General features: G+C 36.9%; 5 protein-coding genes across 11 annotated transcripts; 2 read left to right on the top strand and 3 right to left on the bottom strand.

Annotated features, from left to right (window-relative positions):
- The first annotated feature begins 476 nt into the window (after window positions 1-476).
- Window positions 477-3,822, top strand: LOC111489018 (transcription factor bHLH49-like). Of its 6 annotated transcripts, none has more exons than XM_023137018.1 (9): window positions 477-701; window positions 920-1,672; window positions 1,750-1,980; window positions 2,075-2,140; window positions 2,212-2,280; window positions 2,397-2,468; window positions 2,565-2,762; window positions 3,064-3,151; window positions 3,299-3,822. In XM_023137018.1, the coding sequence occupies exons 2-9, from the start codon at window positions 986-988 to the stop codon at window positions 3,334-3,336; spliced, it is 1,449 nt and encodes a 482-aa protein (XP_022992786.1). In that variant the 5' UTR covers window positions 477-701; window positions 920-985; the 3' UTR covers window positions 3,337-3,822. The 6 variants fall into 6 exon arrangements, with proteins under 6 accessions (XP_022992786.1, XP_022992788.1, XP_022992783.1 ...); XM_023137020.1 differs by having other exon boundaries at window positions 3,064-3,194; XM_023137015.1 differs by having other exon boundaries at window positions 3,055-3,151.
- LOC111489016 (heat shock protein 90-5, chloroplastic-like) lies at window positions 3,818-9,855 on the bottom strand. Its single transcript, XM_023137013.1, has 19 exons — window positions 9,513-9,855; window positions 9,011-9,084; window positions 8,649-8,774; window positions 8,466-8,559; window positions 8,271-8,354; window positions 8,004-8,147; window positions 7,574-7,690; window positions 7,172-7,219; window positions 7,018-7,092; window positions 6,777-6,881; window positions 6,559-6,699; window positions 6,369-6,461; window positions 6,021-6,098; window positions 5,684-5,938; window positions 5,381-5,483; window positions 5,074-5,248; window positions 4,723-4,828; window positions 4,300-4,389; window positions 3,818-4,208 (listed from the first exon to the last, which is right to left on the bottom strand). Exons 1-19 carry the CDS (start codon window positions 9,780-9,782, stop codon window positions 4,017-4,019), a joined length of 2,370 nt encoding a protein of 789 aa, XP_022992781.1. The 5' UTR covers window positions 9,783-9,855; the 3' UTR covers window positions 3,818-4,016.
- Window positions 9,856-10,962: 1,107 nt separating this feature from the next.
- On the bottom strand, window positions 10,963-14,196 carry LOC111489017 (pentatricopeptide repeat-containing protein At3g14730-like). The gene is made up of 2 exons (XM_023137014.1): window positions 14,066-14,196; window positions 10,963-13,147 (listed from the first exon to the last, which is right to left on the bottom strand). The coding sequence occupies exon 2, from the start codon at window positions 13,069-13,071 to the stop codon at window positions 11,173-11,175; it is 1,899 nt and encodes a 632-aa protein (XP_022992782.1). The 5' UTR covers window positions 13,072-13,147; window positions 14,066-14,196; the 3' UTR covers window positions 10,963-11,172.
- A 334-nt stretch (window positions 14,197-14,530) lies between these two features.
- Window positions 14,531-18,294, top strand: LOC111489467 (dehydrogenase/reductase SDR family member on chromosome X-like). Its single transcript, XM_023137697.1, has 10 exons — window positions 14,531-14,695; window positions 15,421-15,662; window positions 15,775-15,841; window positions 16,300-16,328; window positions 16,420-16,628; window positions 17,031-17,149; window positions 17,327-17,422; window positions 17,501-17,576; window positions 17,699-17,852; window positions 17,935-18,294. Exons 2-10 carry the CDS (start codon window positions 15,432-15,434, stop codon window positions 18,088-18,090), a joined length of 1,137 nt encoding a protein of 378 aa, XP_022993465.1. The 5' UTR covers window positions 14,531-14,695; window positions 15,421-15,431; the 3' UTR covers window positions 18,091-18,294.
- A 597-nt stretch (window positions 18,295-18,891) lies between these two features.
- On the bottom strand, window positions 18,892-21,231 carry LOC111489492 (protein COP1 SUPPRESSOR 2-like). Of its 2 annotated transcripts, none has more exons than XM_023137736.1 (5): window positions 20,723-21,231; window positions 20,494-20,617; window positions 20,279-20,352; window positions 19,837-19,964; window positions 18,892-19,523 (listed from the first exon to the last, which is right to left on the bottom strand). In XM_023137736.1, exons 1-5 carry the CDS (start codon window positions 21,121-21,123, stop codon window positions 19,360-19,362), a joined length of 891 nt encoding a protein of 296 aa, XP_022993504.1. In that variant the 5' UTR covers window positions 21,124-21,231; the 3' UTR covers window positions 18,892-19,359. The 2 variants fall into 2 exon arrangements, with proteins under 2 accessions (XP_022993504.1, XP_022993503.1); XM_023137735.1 differs by having other exon boundaries at window positions 19,807-19,964; window positions 20,723-21,229.
- Between the last annotated feature and the right edge of the window lie 309 nt (window positions 21,232-21,540).

The following is a 21,540-nucleotide window of genomic DNA, read 5'->3' as shown; positions in this document are numbered from 1 at the left end:
GAGAAAGGAAGAAAAAAAGAAAAAAAAAGAAAAAAAAAAAAAAGAAGAGATAATAGAGTGTGAAAAGGAGTTAAGATTTTGCATTGGGTTCTTGACCAAACAAACCCCCTCCGGGCTCCCTCCATTAAAGATCTTACACAGCTCTTGTTTCAAGAACCCATTAATTAAACAAATAGGAAGAAATCCCAAATGAGAGTTGGCAATGTCAGTTGCTAGCTCAACACACAGGAATAATTATAAGCTTAAACTAATGGCAATGCCAATGCCAGATTAATTAAACTAATTAATGAAGTATTAAAGTTGATCATAAAGAATTATGAATGAAGAAAAAGCTTTGTTAGAGAAGGGTTTGCTTTGCCTCCTTTTGCCTTTAATTATTTTTGCTTCGGAAGTAGCGGTGGTTAATCATCAAGGACACTCGTTTTCATGTAAGCCTGGGTATAAATCCACCAACCCCTTCGCTTTCATCTTTGTTTTTCCCTTTCCCCCCTTCTCTCTTCTTCTTCTTCTTCTTCTTCATTTTCTCTCTCTTCCCATTACAAGGTTAGGCTCTGCATTTCGTCTGAGTTTCTGGGTGTGGCAGTGTTTTTGCAGAGGAGACTGCCAACAGAGAGGGAAAATGAAGGTGGGGGCTCTAAATTCAACCTCTGATTTCGTCTAAACGTATGTGGAAAGTGAATGGAATCAGGAAATGGAAATGGGTATGTCTTCTCTGCCATTTTTTACTCTGTTTCGACCTTGTTTTCCTCTTTCTCTGACTAGGGTTTTCAACTTACTGTACCTACTCACTGTTCTTTGTGCTGATTTTGAATTACCCTTTCATGGGTTTATACTTGAACTGGGTCGTTCTGTTCTGAATGAATTCTTTTGGGGTCTGGGAATTGGATGATTTTGAAATCTACTTTGACTTTCTCTGCAGATGCTTGATTCTTATTGGGAAGAACATGAGGGAAAGTGAGTGAGGGCTTTTGTTTTTTGTGATAAGATGAACGGGAAGGATGAATTTGAAGATGAGAGCAGGAGGAGTGATCCTATGAGTATCACCTCCGGCTGGCAATTTGCTGGTGCTGTTAGCAATGAGGATCTAAGTGTTTCTTCTTGTCCTTCAACTTCAATGTCTAACTTATTCACTCCAACCCTTATGAACTCGGGATTCTGCAGCAGTTTTAATGAACAAAACAGCATAGTTACTGGAGAAGGTCTGAATTCTTTGAGATCTAATGGTGTGGATTGGAGCCAACAAAATCCATGGATGAAAGGAGTTTTCTCAGGAAATGTTCATGGATTTCCAGCTAATTTATCTCAACTTCCAGCTGATTCAGCGTTCATAGAACGTGCAGCAAGGTTCTCCTGCTTCAACAGCAGAGTTTTCGGGGCTTCGCCGCCTGTCGGTCCTTTCGATATTTCAAACTCCATTGGCATTCATTCTAGACAAGAAGTTATGTCCAGAAATGGAGCCTCCACGGATGGTTCTTTGCCCATGGAGCTTGAGGCTAAAGAAAAGAGTCCATCTAAGAATGAGAAAGAAAGTGAAATGTCTCAAGCCAGAGGTAAAGAATCCGATGAGGCCGGGTTCAGTGGCGGTCATGGCGAACGATGCGTGTTGGAAGGTACTATCACAGAACCATCTATGGATGAACTATGCTTAAAGAAAAGGAAAAGGGATGAACAGGTAAACTATTATACTGCCTTTTCTATCATGTTATGTTCTTTGTGATGTTCATAGACTTGAATGCTTGATTTGGTTAGAATATAGAACTTGGACAAGTTAAAGAAGCTCCCCAACAAGTTAACGGAACTGCCAAGAATGGCGCATCGAATCAGCAGAAGGGAACACAAAACCCGAGTTCTACTACGAATAATCCTGCTGAAAAGCAAGGAAAACAGGATTCTCAGCCATCGGATACTCCTAAAGAAGAATATATTCATGTTCGAGCTCGAAGAGGACAGGCAACAAACAGCCATAGTCTTGCTGAAAGGGTTAGGATTTGCAGTTCACTTTTGTTCTTAGTTAACTAAAACCAAGCTTGGAAAGGGATTTTGTGGAAGTGATGAACTGTGTCTGTCTTAATAGGTAAGAAGAGAGAAGATAAGTGAAAGAATGAGACTCCTTCAGGACCTCGTCCCCGGGTGTAGTAAGGTTTGTGAGTCTTAACCTGTGAACCGTTCATTTCGTGTACTTGTCGCTAAGCTACCACTGGGTTCTCTCAGGTCACTGGCAAAGCTGTAATGCTTGATGAAATCATTAACTATGTACAGTCGTTGCAACGACAAGTCGAGGTAACGAAAAAGGATAGAACACCGATAGGTTCTTTACAAGCTGCCCAGCTCAACATAAGAGATTCTGTCCCATCAATTCTAATTCAATTGATATCTTCAACAATCTTGTTATGCAGTTCTTGTCAATGAAACTTGCAACAGTTAATCCCAGGCTGGATTTTAACATCGAAGAGCTCCTCACAAAAGAAGTAAGCAAACTACTGAAATCTAATGCTGTATGAAACAGTTTGTGCTTTCTTGATTCAGAGTCATAATCAATTCTTTCTTTCCCTTTCTCCGCACAGATCATTCAATCAAAGGCTGGTCCATCCTTATTTAGTTTTCCTCCTGATATGCCTATGCCTTACCTCCCGCAACATCCGTCTCATCTAGGACTTATTCCACCTTGTCTTCCAAACATGGCGAGCTCTCCGGACCTGCTACGAAGAACGATAAATTCCCAGCTAACTTCACTCGTTGGTGGATTCAAGGAGCCTGTTCAGGTTTTCTTCAAGAATCAGAGCTAAATTATCTTGCTTGCACTGCTATTACTTCAGACTGTCTTTAATTAACTTTCTTACTGCATTTTTGGTCAATGATCTGTTTGGCCTGATGTATAATAATTCACCTAGGCTCGGAATGATCTCTCTAAAAAAACGCTTGCACACCATATTTTGAGTTAGTTTTGGGTAAACATGATGGTTTTATGTGCTTAATTCAGATCAACTTGCCCATAAAAACGACCGAACGTTTTTGTTCTTCCTGTACTCACTCTGTGATATGACATGAATATAGCTTTTGCAGATACCGAACGGGTGGGAGAACGAACTCCACAATGCTGTTCCAATGAGCTTTGATGTCGCTGCGCCTACCAGTGGCCAAGATGTAGACGGTACTATTTGTTCAAGTTTACCCATGTGACCAAGATGTTGATGGTACCTTTTGTTCAAGTAGACCCATGGGCTCTTTTCCCTTGCAACAATTGGATAAATCTAAATGTTAAAAGCTAATCCTTAAGTTGGCTACCTTACCTTCTCAGGTTCCACTCCACAATGCAACACTAGAGCACAACTCTAAGTTTGCTTTTGAGCTCTTAAGCCTTTACATTCAAAGTTGTATAGAGAATAATGCTACTGTCATTTCTGCTGAGTCCGATGACGAAGTTCGCTGATGAGCCTGAAAAAATGGAGAAGAATGAGTAATCAAATGAAGTCTGGGCATGAAGAGAGATATGTAGGCACATTTTGCATGCATTTCAATGCAAGAGTTTAGAATAATACAAGGCAAAGATTTTCTGCACAAAACAGTCAACATGGTAATGAATCAGAAAAAGAGGCTGCTGCTTCAAGACGATTGAGACAAATGAAATCAGAAGAAATATATATGAACTAACCTGCGCCTGATTTTTCACTTCCCCATTATTGAAGATCTTGTAAAATCTTCTCATGTATATGTTAGTTCTTCTCCTCTTTTTCTTCCTGTTCTCTATCCATTTTGGAACTGTCTTACAATTCTCAAACAAGACATCTTTGATATCAATGGACGTGTTAAGGTTGAGACAAAGGAAACTGTAAGAATTTCATTGCAACATTATCAAGAATTGTGGTCCTTATTCATGTTTAGTCTAGCCATACATTCCCCTACATATTAATGAATCAAAACTTTGCCCATTTAAATGAATGCTCGCCATACAACCTATTTCTTTCGTCTACAGGACTGTTAAAATGCTGTAAAATCTACCCAAGGTTTATTTCATATTAATTCTGCCATGGATCATCCTCTGTCCTCACTTCCGAGGGTTCGATCACTTGCACTTCCGGTGCTTCAGTGCTGTCGGCCTCGGCAGCATCTTCGGCAATGGCATTGTCTTCTAATCGACCCCATCTGCCTCCAACAGCCATTGCAATCATCTCATATATCTTGCTTCCCAACTCAGCTGGGCTATCAGGCTGCATTCAGACAAGCATGAGTATAGTAAGAAATCAACCAATATCATTAACTCTTGAAAATATTCAATCATCTAATTGAATTTTCCCTTACAGAGAATCCACTGGATATCAATGCTGTCTCGTATAAAAGATCAACGGCTCTCTTAGCATCACTGCTATCCGGTGAATTTTTGCAAGCCGCCTATAAAGCAGGAGTACGAGTTAATATACTTCTAAAGAGTCAGTTATGAACTAATGTTCTATTTTCTTTACAATACAAATAAAATCCACTCAAGATATCAATTATACGAGTCCCCATCACACAAGCACGCAAGCAATTTCCAGACGTTGACAACCTTAGCAGTATGTGTAGCAATCTTTGACAAAAAGAAATTGGCTTGATCTTAGGGGGAGAAAAAAAGATTATATCCCCAATGTTCTATCCTGACCAAATTGAAATAAATGGATATCCGCTAGCTTAGACTAACAAGTACCTATTCCCACTCAAAATGTAGGGATGGTTTAGAAGTCTTACATTTAGATCCTTGACGATCGGATGGTCAGGATTAATCTCCAAAATTCTCCTTCCCCTCATGAACTCCAAACTTGAAGTATCCCCAAGAGCCTGTGCCTTCATCAACCTGGAGGGAAAATGTCGATAAAACATTGTTACAAACGAAAACCCACAGAAATTTTGTTTCAAGTGAAAAACTAAGGCGTTTACATGGTTGGAGAATGTTCACTTATGATCAAAATAGTTGAAAGCTAAATCTAAAAGAACTATTGATGTACTCGTTCATTACCGTTTCATCAGCAACAGAAAAGATGCAATCCATTCGTTCACATCTAGATTAGCTATATTGAGCATTTAATGTCCAAAACTAACCTTTCCATATTTGCAGACCATCCAAACTTGCCAGAAACTAGGACACATGGAGAAGAGCTTAAGCGCTTTGAGACTTGGACTTTTGCAACCTTGTCACCTAGTTGTTGCTTAATCCAGTCACAGAGAAGATTGTAATCTTGCTTAGTTTCTCGTTCTTCAACTTCATCCTCATCGCCTGGAACAAGAATACAATTATTAGTTACATGCAGACCTAACCTCCTGTTTTTCACAAAAATCAAATAAAATTCTCTGCAGGTAAAGCTAATTTCAAAACCAAAGATTAGGGAGGAAGGAACAAAGAACAAACCCAGCTCTAAATCTTCCTTGCTAATATCAACAAATTTTTTCTCCTTGTATGTCTGTATGTTCTGGATAGCAACTTCATCCACAGGTTCAATCAAGTAAAGAACCTAATCGAATAAAATAAACCCACATTAGATGTAGAATGTCTGGTCAAAGACAAACAACTTCCATTATCGCTGCAATCCATTAAACCAAGAAGAAAGATGGGAAGTGGGCAAGAGAACACCCCAAGTCAGCCCAGCAGTTGTACAAGAGTACCTTCCAACCAGGCATTCGTTAAAGCGGTATAATGGTATGAATATTTTACCTCAATGTCTTTTTGAACCAACTTCTCCAGGAATGGAGCACTCTTGGCACTCTTTAAGCTGTCAGTCGCCAAGTAGTAAATTGCCTTCTGATTCTCCCCCATGTTCTCTACATAATCATCCAAGCTCTTCAGGACCTCCTCGCTTTTGGAGGTGTAAAAACGCAATAATGGTGTTATGCGCTTGTGATTTCCAGTATCCTCAATACAACCCAATTTTAAGAACCTGCCAAAATTCTCCCAGAATTTTTTGTAATCCTGAAATTGAGATTTCCTTTTAGAAGTTTACACAGTACTAAAAAATGAAATATAAATCACATTTGGCTTTATAACCACAAACCTCTTTATTTTCACTTTCAGAGATGTCTTGAATCATGTCAAATGTTTTTCTAACAAGTCTCTTCCTCATAATTCTCACCTGGAAAATATTTGATAGGAGCAGAATCATCAAGGCAACGGAAATAAGATGTTATGTTTATGCCTATGGAACCAGTAATACCATTGAAATGCAAAACAAAAATGTTGAAACATATTAATCTTGGGGTTTCAGGTTTGTAGGAATGAATAGAAAACCAGAGAGCATGTATGAGAATATATCATTGTGCATGTTTACTGCCTTGGAAACAGCTGAAACCAAAAGTAATATAGCCCTTCATAAGAAACTAACATTTATGTTCCAAAAACTTACAATTCGGCTTTCTTGAAGAATTTCTCGAGAAACGTTCAAGGGGAGGTCATCAGAATCTACCAAACCTTTCACAAAGCTCAAATATCGTGGAAACTGCAAAGGACATGTAAGATTTAGTTCCACCACTCATAGAAACTCAAGTAAAAATATAACTACGCTGCATGAGAGTCTATAAAATATTTATACTCACCAGCTCACCGTCAAAATCATCAGAGATGAAGACACGCTTGACATACAAACGGATATTCTTTGTTTTAGAGCTTACAACATCCTCATTATTCAGAGGTCCCATTCCAGGAATATATAGAACACTCCTGAACTCCACTTCGCCCTGCAGATTTAGAAATGAAATCAGTACCCCTTAATGAAAGAAAAATTAGATTAATTAAACCAAAGGACTCACTATACCTCAGTGGTGAAGTGAGTATATGCAAGTGGGTCTAGAAACTCATTAAATGTCTTCTTATAGAATTCATTGTACTCGTCCTTGTCAACTTCTTTTGAATTCCGCATCTGCACAAGCAAATTAACAGAATAAGGGAGTAAGAAGATACACAATTGCTGCAAAATATTTAACCAAGTATAGAAACAAAATCATTTCTTTACAAGTTCAGTGTGGACATATGATGCAGATGTCACTTTAACTCACCCATATTGGCTTTGTTTCATTAGCCAATTCCCAGTCCCAATACTTCTCAGTTGCTGTCTTCTTTTTCTTCTCACCCTGAAAAAAAAAATCCTTCAAATACTTCGATATTGGAGAATGATGCAAATCTCCAAACTAAGATTTGCAAGTGGCTTACATCTGGTTTTGGTTCTTCTCCTTCTTTCGGTTCTTCTTCTTCTTCCACCTGCCCAAGAATTCTATTCAATATCAATAGTAATAAACATCATGATAATTAAAAAATGATACACAAGCCGATTCCTCCTAAATTATAACCACATCAAGAAAGTGATAGACAAGAATAGAGCTCAAAGAATACCTCGAGATAAATAAATATCAGACATTACAGAATCATTTTGGATAAAACATTTAAGTAGAAATCTGAAAGGTTAACTCATTTCATAAAGAAACACGCAACCAATTTTCCTTGCATATCAATAATCAGAGTATGATATACCCAAACCCATTAAGAAGAGAAAGAACTAGAGCCATTTACATAGCTTGTTTATACAAACCACGTGTAAATGCATAGAATTCATACCTCAACGGTTCTTGATTTCTCTTGCCATGTGTAGATGGGGAAGGAAACGAACTGTGAGTAATTCTTGACCAAACCTTGAATTCTAGACGGATCAGAGAATTCATACTTGTCGTCTTCCTGCAATTTGAGAACAAGATAATAAAATGTGGATATGGTTATTTAATGGCATCACTTTCCACTAAAATAATACAAATCATGGAACCAAGTCTACTATCTACAATACAATAAAAATAAATATTAAAAAACACCACCACCACCGCCAAATATTACTTTCTTCTCCTTAACTCTGTAAATATAGCAATCAGCACATTCATCTAAACTGAGTTATTCTACCAATCAGCATTAAAAAAACCCGAGTTTCTTAGCGGTCCCTAAAAGGCATGAGAAGAGTTCCTGACGTTCTATGATAGAAGAGATGAAGATTCCATACCCTTAAGTAGAGGGTAATCTGTGTTCCCCGCTGTAGGAGCTTTTCAGGATCAGTTTCTTCCCTAATAACATATGAACTACTATCCGCTACTGCTTCCCAAACATATTGTTTATCTGATTTTGGGCTCTTAGTGGATACAACAACCTGATTACATATGATCCCCGAAATGCAGAAGTGAGTCAAAATGTTGAATCTTAGCAGAAAAGAACTTTGATCAAGCTTCAATTAGGAGAACAGTTATTATGTCAAGGCAAAATGTAACTCTACCTTTTCAGCAACCAGAAAGGCTGAATAGAACCCAACACCAAATCGGCCAATCAAGCTGTTATCTGCTCCAGCGTCCTTATTTTCCTTATATGTCCAAACATTTAAATTCACATATACTCAGTATAAAAACCCTGAATGAAGTTAAGATGAGTAGAATATCGTACTGAAACGAGTATAAATGGAGGGAGGAAAAACCTTAAGAGCTTTCAAGAATCTTGAAGTGCCACTCTGAGCAATAGTTCCAAGACAGTCAATGAGCTCTTCTTTAGTCATTCCAATGCCAGTATCTCTAAAAACACAAAAATTCCAATTGTAATATAACTAAGTTCACTCAAAATGGAAAGTAAAACTGTAATAGAACTAAGAAAATTTCCATACGTTATGGTGATAGTACCACTGTCTGCATCAGGTTTGATACGTATTTCAAGGTCACCAGCATCTCCAAGCAGAGTAGGCTCGGTCACGCTCAAGAATCTTAGTTTGTCTAAAGCGTCACTCGCATTACTGGAGAACAATTAAAAGAATGTTTGAACAATATTCAGCAGAATCCACTACAATGCATGAACATTTTCTTGCTTCCTTAAAGATAATACTACATAAAATCTAATAAAAAAATTTCAATGAAATTATTAAGAATTATAATAACATGATAAAATGTCCGGGAAGGAAACAAATTAAAACCGGACAGTCAGAAAGAGATCAATGGAATTACAGAATCAGTACAAAATGAACAACATTACCTCACTAGCTCTCGAAGAAACACTTCCTTGTGACTATAAAGGCTGTGAACAATCAAATCCAGGAGGCGACTAACCTGCACTCATTATATATGTTCCAGCTATCAGTTGGCAACAACCCCATGATTAAACATGCCATGGACATGACTAAGACACCACAAAAACCAGAGACATGTTTGGGAATTGATGTTTCAAGAAATACCAAATCAACTCAAAAACCATAACAGAATCCGTATTCTGTAAATTTTTTGGTTGTTACCCTCATCCACCTAATGACTTAACAGAAAACGAAATTAAGGAGAAATCCTAATCCTTTAACAACTTCGTAAAAAATCTCATTTCATCTACAGAAAACTTTCTCCATCCAAAAGAATCTTAATTATCAAATAGGATGAACATTTCCCTTCCCATGGTTAGAGGCGCAATTCAATTCTCAGAGTTGGGCTCTCTCTGGATTCAAAATAAATCGACATCATCAGCAAACACGGAAAATTCAAAGACCCACCTCGGCTTGGTACTCAAACTTCTCACCAAGAGTCTCAGTAGCTTCTTTCTCAGCGACGGCCGCTTCGCACCTGACCGAAATCCGGTTTCTCTTCTTCTCAATCTTCCACTTCAACCCATCACAAGAAAAGCCATTTCTGAGCCCATTTTGGTGGAGAAAAGCACTTGTGAAGCTCGAGCGCGTAGCACTGCTTGGCAGAGGGTGAGAAAAAGATGAAGGGAGTGAAGAGAGAGCAAGAGTGGATAAAGTTCTAGTGAAGATTGGAGCCATGAAGCGCTGTGAAAAGATAAGAGTGTTGCAAAGAAGGAGCAAAAGGCGAGTTCCAGTGGGAGAAACTGGTGTAATTAAACCCTTGAGCCAGGGTTTAAGAGGGTGACGTAGAAGCTTCTAGAAAGAGCTGAACCATTTCGGGAATTAAAATAAATATAATTAAATTATTATTACAAATATGGAAAATTAATTTCTTTTTGTTGGATGTAACGACGTCTTCTCAACTACTTCGAAGTTTAATATGAAAAAGGAATTTCTTAAATTTTAAATTTGATAAAAAAAAAATCAAAATTAAAATTTTAAATTTCTTAAAATTTATAAATTTACTGACACAAAATTTAAAGTTTTAATAGACATTAAATTTAATTTTGTATTTAATAGATGATTTAATTTTTAAATTTTATGAATTTTTGTTCGTTCTTCTCTTCTAAATTCATGGATCAAATAGATTCAAATCTCAAGATCGTGTACTATATCTAATCTATAATTAGGTTAATTTAATAGATTTCATCGATCCACATATATGTGAACTTCTAGAGATTATTACAAAAATAATCTGCGTCTAATAAAGTTTTAGTAACCAAATATTTTATTGATATTATGCAATATTAAAAAAATATACTAAGAGATTCTGTGAAAAGAGACCAGAAAATAGCTTCTTCAAGATCATTGAGACAATAATTGGTAAGTGGGGAACAAAATTTAAACCAAAAACACAATAATTGTAGGAATCGAATCCATGTTCAAACTTGTGGACGCGTAGCTGAAGAAGTGGTTGTTCTTTCGATCTCGATCAACCAAAATAACTGTTCTAATAAGCTGCAGCCGTTCTTCAAAGGATGGCCGGCCAAAAGAAGGTTCCCAATTAGGACTTCCTATCACTTGGGAGAGCCATTGATTTGACTAGAGAAACTCATTAGAGAAATTGCATCCTTTTTTAACCGACTCGTTCTTATTGTGCCTCTATGGCGAAGGACGGTTTGGGGCGACTTTTCAAATGCTTAAGTTAGAAAGTCGTTCCAAACGGGCTCCATAGGAAAATATTATATCTTCTTTGGATATTTTTGTAACAGCCCAGACTCATCGCTGGCAGATATTGTCCTCTTTAGACTTTTCCTTTCGAGCTTACCCTCAAAGTTTTAAAACGTCTCTACTAAGGAAATGTTTCCACACCCTTATAAAAAATGTTTCGTTCTATTTATGCTTCCAAATGCATTTGTGGAGGGGATGTAACAACCCTATTGAGACTGGTATGCTTGCAATGGAGAGAACAAACCTTAAAAAGTGCACGATGGATCCAAAGGCCATAGCCAATCATTCTTCCTTGCTGCGAGAGTGACTTCTGTAAGCAAGTGTGGTAGATCAATTCAATTGCAAATGCTACCATATCTTAAGCCGAATTCATAACTTCATCATGAAGGTATCCAATGCCACAAAGGCAATGAATCAGTGCATTTAATTCAGGATGTGTCCTGTCTCCCATGCTAAAAACATACAGTCCGTCCTTGAGTTCAATCCAGCTACAACCCGGTGTCTTCTTAACGTTTTGTTCCTTCATCATTCGTCTAACCTGCAATGCTTCTTCATATCGACCTACGACTCCGTACATACTAGACATCAATACATAACTACCACTACCACAATGCTTAGGTTCAAGTCGCATTATCTTTTCTCCAACAACTTTTCCCAAATCTGCATTCCCATGAAGTCGACATGCTCCCAACAATGCCATCCACAAAACAAGGTTGTCTTGAAGAGGTATTCTTTCAGCCAGTTCATAAGCTTCCCCCAGATGTCCAGCTCGACCGAGCATGTCAATTATACATGTATAATGCTCGATAGTTGGAACCACACCAAATTCAAGTTCCATTCGGGCTAAGAACGAGCGCCCCTGACGTAGAAAGCCCGCATGACTACATGCAGATAAAACTCCAACAAATGTGATAGCATCTGGCTTAATTTGAGCCTCACGCATATGATGAAACATATCCAATGCTTCTTGGCCATATCCATGCATTGCATAACCCATAATCATGATGTTCCACGACGCCACATCCTTATTGCTCGTTCGATCAAAGACTCTGTGGGCATTTTTCAAGCATCCACACTTTGCATACATGTCCATAACAGCATTGTTTAATAATACATCATCACCGTCTTCATTTTTTCCCAATCCATTAACAGTCATATATCCATGAATCTCTCTTCCATGCATGAGAGCAGCAAAGTAAGAACAAGCAGGAAGTACAGCAGTGATAGTAATCACATCAGGTAGAACCCTAGAAGCTAACATCTTGTCAAAAAATCTCAAGGTACCATCATGATCAACACATTGTTCATGAGCAGATATAATTGAATTCCATGAAAATAAATCCTTCTCATTTATCATCTCAAAAATTACTAAAGCGTCTTCAATATGCTTGCATTTCCCATACATATCAATTAGCGCATTTGAAACTGCAACACATGAACTATAACCCATTTTTGTTACAATTCCATGAATTGCTCTCCCATTGTTAACGTCTCCCATTAAAGAAAAAATAGATAAAATGCCAGTAATTGTAAATCTACAAGGTGAAATCCCTTCTTCCCCCATTTTCTTAAAAACCACTACTGCTTTGTTCAGGTGACCAATTTGGGCGTAGCCATTGATCATTGCATTCCAAAGCACAACATCTCTCACGGGTAACTCTTCAAATACTTTCTTGGCGTTCTCCATTAAGTCGAACTTCAAGTAAGTATTGACAAGAGCACTACTAACAAACATATCCAACTCCAGCCCCAATTTAAATAAACAGCCATGAATCTTCCTAACCTCCATGAACTCACAACAAGCTCTAACTACACATGGAAAAGTGAACTTATCTGGCATTACACCCACTGCCCTCATTCTCTTATAAAATTGAAACCCATTTGCTGGAAGCCTATTTGCAACAAATCCAGCAATTATTGCATTGTATGCAAACACATTACGTTCATGATATGGATCATGGAAAACTAAAACAGCTTGTTCCATTTGATTGCATTTAGAGTACATGTTGATCAAGCTAGTAATGGATGAAGGCAAATGCATAAATCCAGAAGTAATCATTACGGAATGTAGCTGCTTTCCTTCGGGGAGATTCTTGTGGTTCGCATATGATTGTAGAAGAAAATTGCAGGTGGCTACATCATAGTGCATTTGAAAAACTAGAAGTCTGGAGGGTAAACTGAGAAATGGAGAAGAGAATAAATGGTGCTTCTTACCAATGATTTTTGAGAGGACGGTCTTTTTGCTCATTTGATTCATATAAGCCAGTGTGAGAAAAATCACAGAAGTTGTTATGAACAAAGGTTATCTATCAACGATGTCATGACATTATCACCTACAATGACAACGTACCACAAATATTTAGATATGAGCATGCACACACAGATACATACACACGAATACATTTAAAAAAAAGAAAGAGTTTCAATGGCATCATACAAGAATTAACTGGAACAAAATATCTTAAAAACTAAGAACACTTTTCAGTATAGAGAAAACTTCATTATTTGGAATCTGAAAGCAATTACAAAAATAGTTCACCAAATCAAACATGAATAATAGGGGAAACATTCAAGTAAACGAAAAAGATAGAGCAAATCAAGTCAGAAAAATGTTGGAAAAAACCAGCGAGCCATCTTTTCTTTTCTCCTCTTCTCTTGTAACAGTAATGTTTAACAATAGTGAAGAAAGCTTACAAAAGAGGGGTGACAAGACATCAGGATGGGTAACAAAATGTTTCCAATTGGTATAAATTAAAAGGCTAAAGTACATAGAATGGCTCTAATGTATGGTTAGTTTCAATCTACCCTTAAACGTTTTAAAATTTTCACTTCATTTTGATAAGGGATCGCACCAAATTCATGCCAATGACATAAATAAACATACAGGATTAGGCCAAAACCTAAGTTTTATTAGGGTTCTACAAATAAGGGTTTTTTTAAGTTCCGTCTCCAATGAACCCAAATTAATCGAACACGAATCATGAGCTAAAAAACAACAGGAAAACTCAGTTATCATCGCCTCTGCACTTATATAACAGTATGAAACGGAGAAGAAACAACATTATTCCATGAAATTAAAAAATATATATATATAGATATAGATTAAAGATGAAGAAGACAATGAGGAGTGAGCAGAGCTGAGAGAAATCTCAGTGAAACAACAGAAATCGCAGAATTGAAACGAAATGGTGTTAAAAATCAAACTTAAACTGAGATGGGGAAGTGGAAGAAGTGAGAAAGAGAAGCCTCACTTGCCGCCACTAGTGGCCTGATCGAAAACGAACTGCGCCTACTTGATGAGTAGCGGCTCGGACCATTTTTTAATCCCAATTGATATTAGAACCAAACGAGAGAGAGAGGGGAAAGCTTAAACCCATCATTAGCTTGACAACTGAACCAATTAAATAGAATTCATAATCTAATCCAATTTTAAAATTAAAATTAAATTACTATTCAGAATTTTTTTCAATTTTTTAAAAATCCAACTCAACTGTATATCAGATTATCAAATTATTTGAACAGCTCGATTAATTGGTTTGTTTTTTTATTATAATAAAATAATTTTTACATTATTATTAATATTAAAATCATGGTTGAAATAATTAGGTAAAGTATATTAGATGTTTAACATTCTTTGAATGTTTGTTATTTAAATAAATATATATAAAAAAATATATATTTTTATTAAAATATTTTAAGAAAAAAAATGGCTTAAACTTGGAGGTTGGTAAATTGGTCGTTTCTTTCTTCTTCCCTCTTTTTGCGGCCGAGTTCTATCATTCTTCTCGTTTCTTATTCGGAAAGTTGAGAAGGAAGACAGTCTGCGAGAGATTGACTCGAAAGTGGTTGCCTTTTTGAAGCCCTGACCCATCAATCTCGAGGTATTTTAATTTCTTCATTCAAGTTTATTCACGACGGGTTGATTTAAAATCTGATTTTCATTAGGTTATTGTTGTATTAAAGCTTCAAATTTATTAATCCAAGCCGGAAGTGAGTGGAACTTTGAACTGATTGTAAAATCATTTTGTCGTATTGAAAAACAAGCCTGATTTTGATGATTCGAAGTCGGTTTTAAAATGATTGAAGATGTATTTCTTAATGATTTTGCACATTCAGACAAAAGTGATTCTAAGAAGGATATTGGTGGCTAAGGGATTGATTGGTCAGAATTCTTGTTCAATTCATAGGGTGCGTATATCTGTCGACAAGGGCTCTCTCTTTCTTAAAAGTAGAGCCTAACCTGATGGGGTTTGTTGGTATGTTTCTGTCTTGTAGTGTGCTCTCCGTAAATGGCAGTTGGGCGAATCATATTATCCTTTAATTCCAAAACATTTTTTTGCATTCCTTTTTGTAGTGTGCTTTTATTGATATGTCTGGGGCGATTCTCTCTGTGAGATTCATAGTTTGATGTGGCTTAGAGTATCAATGTCTACACCTTAGAATGATCAAGATTCTATGTATCAAATGTGCACAAAAAATACTTATGTATATGGTGTTTACGTATTCAAATGATAATGTTTGTCTTTGCCCTGTTGGTAAGTGATCAAGATTCTATGTATAAAGGTTTAGATTTTAACTTTTTCCATGTCTGATGGCTCATACTTAGGATTTTGGAGGATGGCTTCCATGAAAACAGAGTTGAAAAAAGTTTGGCAGTTCTTAAGATCAACAGAGTTTTGGAGGATGGCGGTGCTGTGGAATCTCTCTATCCTCTATTCTTACTTGGTGCTATTTTTTGAAAGATTTCTCTCTTTGTCTATTAAGCACAGACCTGGAACCTCCTACTCCTATGAAAGGGCTTCTTCTTACACCTCAGAAGACGTCGTGCCCCTTTGCGTTATCACCGGTGTAAAGTTGCCTGTGACTTTTATGCTTGATTGAAGTTAAATTTGAATCTCTCTTTCTTTCTCTGCACGTACAGCTTTTAATTCATTTAGTATCTTTGTTTTGAAAGTTGTAGGCTACCTCTGGATTGGGTGCAGCTGCTGCTCTTGCTCTTTCTAAACGTGGTTTCTACGTCGTTCTTGGTTGGTTTCTCGTACCATTTCATTCGTTTTCTCAACTTCTATTGCAGTCTTGATTTTGATTTTCCATTTGAATCTAGCTGTTAGAAACTAATGCTCATTGCAAATATTATTGGACCCTGTCTTCATTTCCAAAACATTATGTGGATTATAATGCTCCCAATTCTCATTGTTTACCTTCAAACTATTACTGCCTCTTACTTACAAAACGACTTCTGATAGAGTGCCGATAATATTTTCATTTATCTGTGCATGATGAATTTATTCAACGTATTTACCAGTAATAAGACTGTTTTTAATTTTTAAGCCCTTATTCTAATGATGGAAAATCAACTTAACTAAACCCTTCTTGATGCCATTTCCTTTGCATTAAATGTTATGCAAGCCAATCAAATCTCTCTACAAAATAACAGAGTTAAAAACTGATGCTTGTGTTCTTAAATTTTATTTTCTACTTGCAGCTGGACGGTCAAGGCATTTGTTATTAAAGGTTTGCCTCATGAACTGTTTTTTATTTTGTTTTGTCCCTACCTCATTTCATGTGTTTTTCCTCGTTTTGGTGATTGCTTACATTGTCGCAGACAATGTCAGAGATAAAAAGGCAGAATGAAAAAGCCCTTCTTAAAGCTTTTCAAGTCGATCTTTTATCTGTTCAGTCAATCTTGGACTTCAAGAATTCCCTTCAGCTTTGGCTCCAAGGCTCTAAGATGCATCCTTCATTGCAACTTTTGATTAATAACGCCGGGATATTGGCAACGTCATCTAGATCCACTTCTGAAGGCTATGACCAGTTACATCTCTATTCCCTGTCTTTGCTCAAGTGTTTTAGTCTTGCAATAATGCAGTGATTCGAACGGTACTGTGCCTCTGAACTTCAATATAATTTTCGACTTCGGATTAGTTTAAATGTAGCTATGGAAAATTGCTGTTGAAACTTAATACTCTCATGTGCCTCTTTGAACTCTTGTTCATTGTGAGATAGTGAGCTATTACTGTGATCTATTTGGTCGAGCTTTTCCGTTACCCTTAGCCTATCATTGCTTCTTTATATGCTGAAATTGGTTTTTCTCTTTGAAGTTTTTGGCTTTATTTTTCCATTGTGATTTTCTAATTTATTTTTCTATTTCATTTTACATCTTATTTTCAAGATATTTTCAACCTGGCCTACCTTTGTAACTTCTTATATTCTCAGGATGATGGCTACAAATTATGTTGGCCCGTTCTTTTTGACTCAAATGTTATTGCCACTCCTGAAGAACAGCCCTTTTCCATCTAGGATAGTGAATGTCTCATCCTTCACACATAGATGTGGTAAGAATTTTCTGTATTAGAATGATAGCTCCCCACGCTTTAATTTTTTTACTGTGTTCTTTTTGGCATTCAACATCTCTTGAAGACTGGGTAATCTCTTCAAGTGCTTGATTTGTTCATAAATGTGTCTTGTGAAAGCAACAACAACATTAATAATGGCTTCATTGTGTTCTACAGTTTTTGATGTTCAGGTTGACGAGGATACCATATGTGGAAAGCGCTTCGTGGGATTGGATCAATATCCATGTGCTAGTATCTATGAGTATTCTAAATGTGAGCAATCAATGTTTTGTGAAACTATTTATGATACGATTCTCGATTCTGACAAGCGCTATCCATTTTCTGTTACAGTATGCTTACTGCTGTTCTCCTATGAGCTTCACCGAAAACTTTCCTTAGAGAACGGATCTAATAAAGTAACAGTCGTGTAAGGGAACTTTGTCGTCGTTGCCTTTGGTTATCCTTGTTTTGTACTAACTAGCCTTCAAGGCTTCTGATATGGATCTGCTGATTTTTGTTTGTTAAATATGATCTCTTCATATTCTGAAGTGTTGCGGATCCTGGAGTAGTCAAAACAAACATCATGAGAGAAGTTCCTACATATCTTTCTAGGGTAGCATTTACAGTATTGAGGCTTTTGAGGCTTCTACAGCTACCTGAAGATGGGGTCAACTCCATTTTGGATGCAGCCTTTGCATTACCTGTGAGAGTTTTTTGCGGTTGTCTGTGTGTTTCATAGTTCTATTAAGATCTTCAATTGAGTAGACTGAACTTTCTTATGTCAGGAAACATCTGGTGTTTACTTTTTCGGCGGAGACGGTAGGACGGTCAAGTCTTCTGCTTGGTCATACGACACAAAACTTGCCAAGGAGCTTTGGGCGATGTCGTCTAATCTGTTCTTGAAATCCCAGATTGCTATTGAGGGAGGAACTTGTTCTTGAATTTGACCATGGAGTATGTCAGTTCAAATAGCTTCATGTTTAGCTCATTGTCAAAATTTATGAACTTGTAATGCAACCTACTTGAGGTCATTTTTTTAAGTTCGTTTAGGTGATGGAACCTTAGTATTAGGAAAGGTAATAAGTGTCTTATATATCGAATTAATTTTATTTGTTGTAATGCGTCATGAGTTGTAAATCTCAAGATTGATGGTCTAGAATTCTATCTTCTCAAACTTTTATCAGATCTTTTACGAGCACCAATATCATGATCCCCTCTCCAACAACCGTGGTGTGTTGATAGACTTCAAATGACCGATGACAAGCCTCCATACGACGACTCAATTATTTATACATATCCTACTCCAATGCCCATGAACGCGACAACCTCCTTATGGCAATGATGACAGTGCTAGACCCTTTTCTAGCCTAGGAAGAAAATAACTGTTGGACAGCTAATTATACTCAACCAGTTCGATATGAATTGATACCTGTGGATGCTTGTTGGTTCAATACATACATAAATGTTAGAGTATTCTGGCATCTAACATATCAAGTAATCAATATGTCAGAGGTTTAAATTTCGTATGGCATATTTGTTGTTCTAAAGAAAAAGGACAACTTTCTTGTTCCATTTCTATTTTAAATTCTAACCATTTTCTGACTGAGTTGAAAGAAAGAAGTCTTCTAAAGTAACAAAGGAAAATAATTTCACAATAAACCTCAAGTAATGTACCTTTGTTACCACTGTTTCTTATCTTATAGTTTATGTTGCATCACAATACTAACAAAAGACGATAGAAAAGAGTAACATAATAAAACTGGAATTAATTAGCTAAGACATCATCTAATAACATATCGTCTACAATTTTCCTTCATCGGTATCGTTCATGTTCTCAATATCTCAACGTCACCATAAAAGGACGTTTTCTTTCCACATCTTTTGGTCTAGCTCTACACTAGTACATGAAAGCTGAAAAACCTAAACAGTAACACAAAGAGGCTAGACTAAGACACAAGTAGATAGGCCAGACCGAGGCAAACCATATTATCAATATTAGTATATCCAAAACTCTCTTTGAATCATAAGTCAGTCAGCCGACTTCACAACTATGAACTAAGAATGAATTTCATTTCCTCTCTAACCTGAGGTCCTGAGATGGCCATCATGATGTGAAAGAATATTTGTACGACCAAAACCTTTATCCTTGATGCTTAACTTATCGAGTAGGTCACTTCGTATTCTGGAGAAACAGCAGTCCGAGAAATATGTTACCTCCGCATACCACGATGGCGTTCCCGTTTCCGGAAGCGTTCTAGCATGAACTCATCTGTGGCAGCCTGCCTTTGTCCTGCAGCCTCTGTGCCAGTATCAGTTGGTTTGGAACCAGAACCATCCTCTTGCAAATTTCTACCCTTGTATAGCTCAGGATGTTCTGCACATTTTTTATTCCTTGTCAGAAATACTATAACATCTTATAAATTATAGGAGTATATTTTCCTCCCTTTCTCCTGACATCAAGGTGTTTAGTTTATGATCCAACAATTCAACTACCCCATGTGTAGAATTTAGATCATAGGCACGCATATTTGGTAAGCAGAAAATTTGTATGAAACTAAAATCTTAGGTACGTGATCACCAAAACTTAAACTCACGTCAAGAGTAAATAATAGAACAACATCATCCCAAACCATAAACAATATAAAGAGATGAAGCACCTCTTCTAAGTTTTTCAGCATAATCCCTACCCCGGTGGAAATAATCAGCACTAAAACTTGAGGGGATGCTAAACTCTGATTTTGACCGACCCACAAATCTCTTCTCCTGTAAAAGCTTTTTTGCAGCCTCGGTTTCTTCAATGTTCTTCAACTTGAATCTGTCACAAATAGAGCAACGAGAAGTTGAACACACTTCATAAATGTCAGTGGAAAATACCCACATCCAACACAATTACAACAGATGCTTATTTAATACACCAGATAAACCAGAAGATAAGTTAATAACCGAGGAATCAAATGCTCCAAAGTACTTAATTTCTGTGTTACTGCACAACATAGTAACTGGGTCAGTATGATTCCATTCTATCTCCTGCTTGATCTCCATTGCTCATAATACACAGAAAGTACACAAAATTGATAATCACTGGACAAATTAATGAAGTTCTTTCACAAAGGAGGAGAAAGGACATACTCAATTGGAAGCTGAACCTCTGCAATCCCTGTAGTCCACTGAGTGGAACTTTCATTAGAATTTCGTCTTTTCACCTGACAACAATCCAAAAATGGTAAGTGAAATCGAATCCCAGAATACACGAACAAAAGCCTAATGCAGCACTCAGCCGATTAGAACTGAACAGACGAACTGCGAAAGAAGAGACAAGAACACTACGTTGGCTACTCACTCACTTTAAGATGCTCCGGGATTTTGTATAGTTCATCTTCCGCCTGTTTCAAGTCATTCTCAGCTCCTTCTACAGTCTCGAGAGTTCTCCCCCTTTTCTTTGCCAGTTCTTGTTCGATGTACTTCAACCTGTTAAGAGAACCCGTCAGAGCTCCAACTTTTAACACACACTAGAATCAAATTAATCAAATAGATATATTTGTTGAGAAACGACATAATTAAGGGGAATAATACATATTAGGATCTTCAACCATGACGGCTGTTTCCTGAGCGAAGGTATCCTGAAGAACCAAATCATCCTTGTCGCCTTCGCCTCCCGCGCTTTCATTCTTACTGCCCCCGCCGCCACCAGTTTTATTGTTAGCGTCAGTGGATTTCCTAACAAGACCACCGCCGCCGCCGCTGGCGCCGCTAGCACCGGTGGTGCTGGTCTGCATCGATACAGAGGGAAGTGCAGGAATTCCGGCCCTCCTCTCCCTCTGTTTCTGCAAAAATTTTACCTCCTCCAATGCCATCCTGTGCTCTTCTTCTTCCTCCTCCGATTTGGTGGAAGTGGAATTCGCCCCATCTTCTCCATCTTCTATATCGTAACAATTCCTTTTCCGGAAATTCTTCTTTTTCGACTGTTGATTCATCAAATCCCCGCCGGAGAAAAAACCCTAGTTTCTTGCTTTCTGAAATTGTAATATCAATCCAATGATCCAATGAAGTCCCGACTCTCCAAACGTCTTACAAAATTCTATTTTCTTTCCCTGTGAAAAAGGATGCATTATTTTAATAAATATTAAATTATATTTTTTTTTAATATTTCAAATATATATATATATTAAAATCTCATTAATAAACTTTAAACTAAAAAAAAATAAAATAAAAATACTTTAATGTTAATTTTTTAATACTATATTTAAAAATTACCTTAAAAATACTTTAATGTTACAAATAATTGTAACTATATATATGAAAATCATTAATATCTCGTTTTAAAAAAAAATTATTGAAATTTCAAAAATTAAATTAATACTCAATAATTTTTAAAAAATAAACAAAAATTA

This window comes from Cucurbita maxima, unplaced genomic scaffold, assembly GCF_002738345.1.
Source record: "Cucurbita maxima cultivar Rimu unplaced genomic scaffold, Cmax_1.0 Cma_Scf00014, whole genome shotgun sequence".
In the NCBI taxonomy this organism is placed as follows: Eukaryota; Viridiplantae; Streptophyta; class Magnoliopsida; order Cucurbitales; family Cucurbitaceae; genus Cucurbita; species Cucurbita maxima.
The sequence above is the reverse complement of the archived record's forward strand: the minus strand, read 5'-3'. Positions and strand labels throughout refer to the sequence as shown.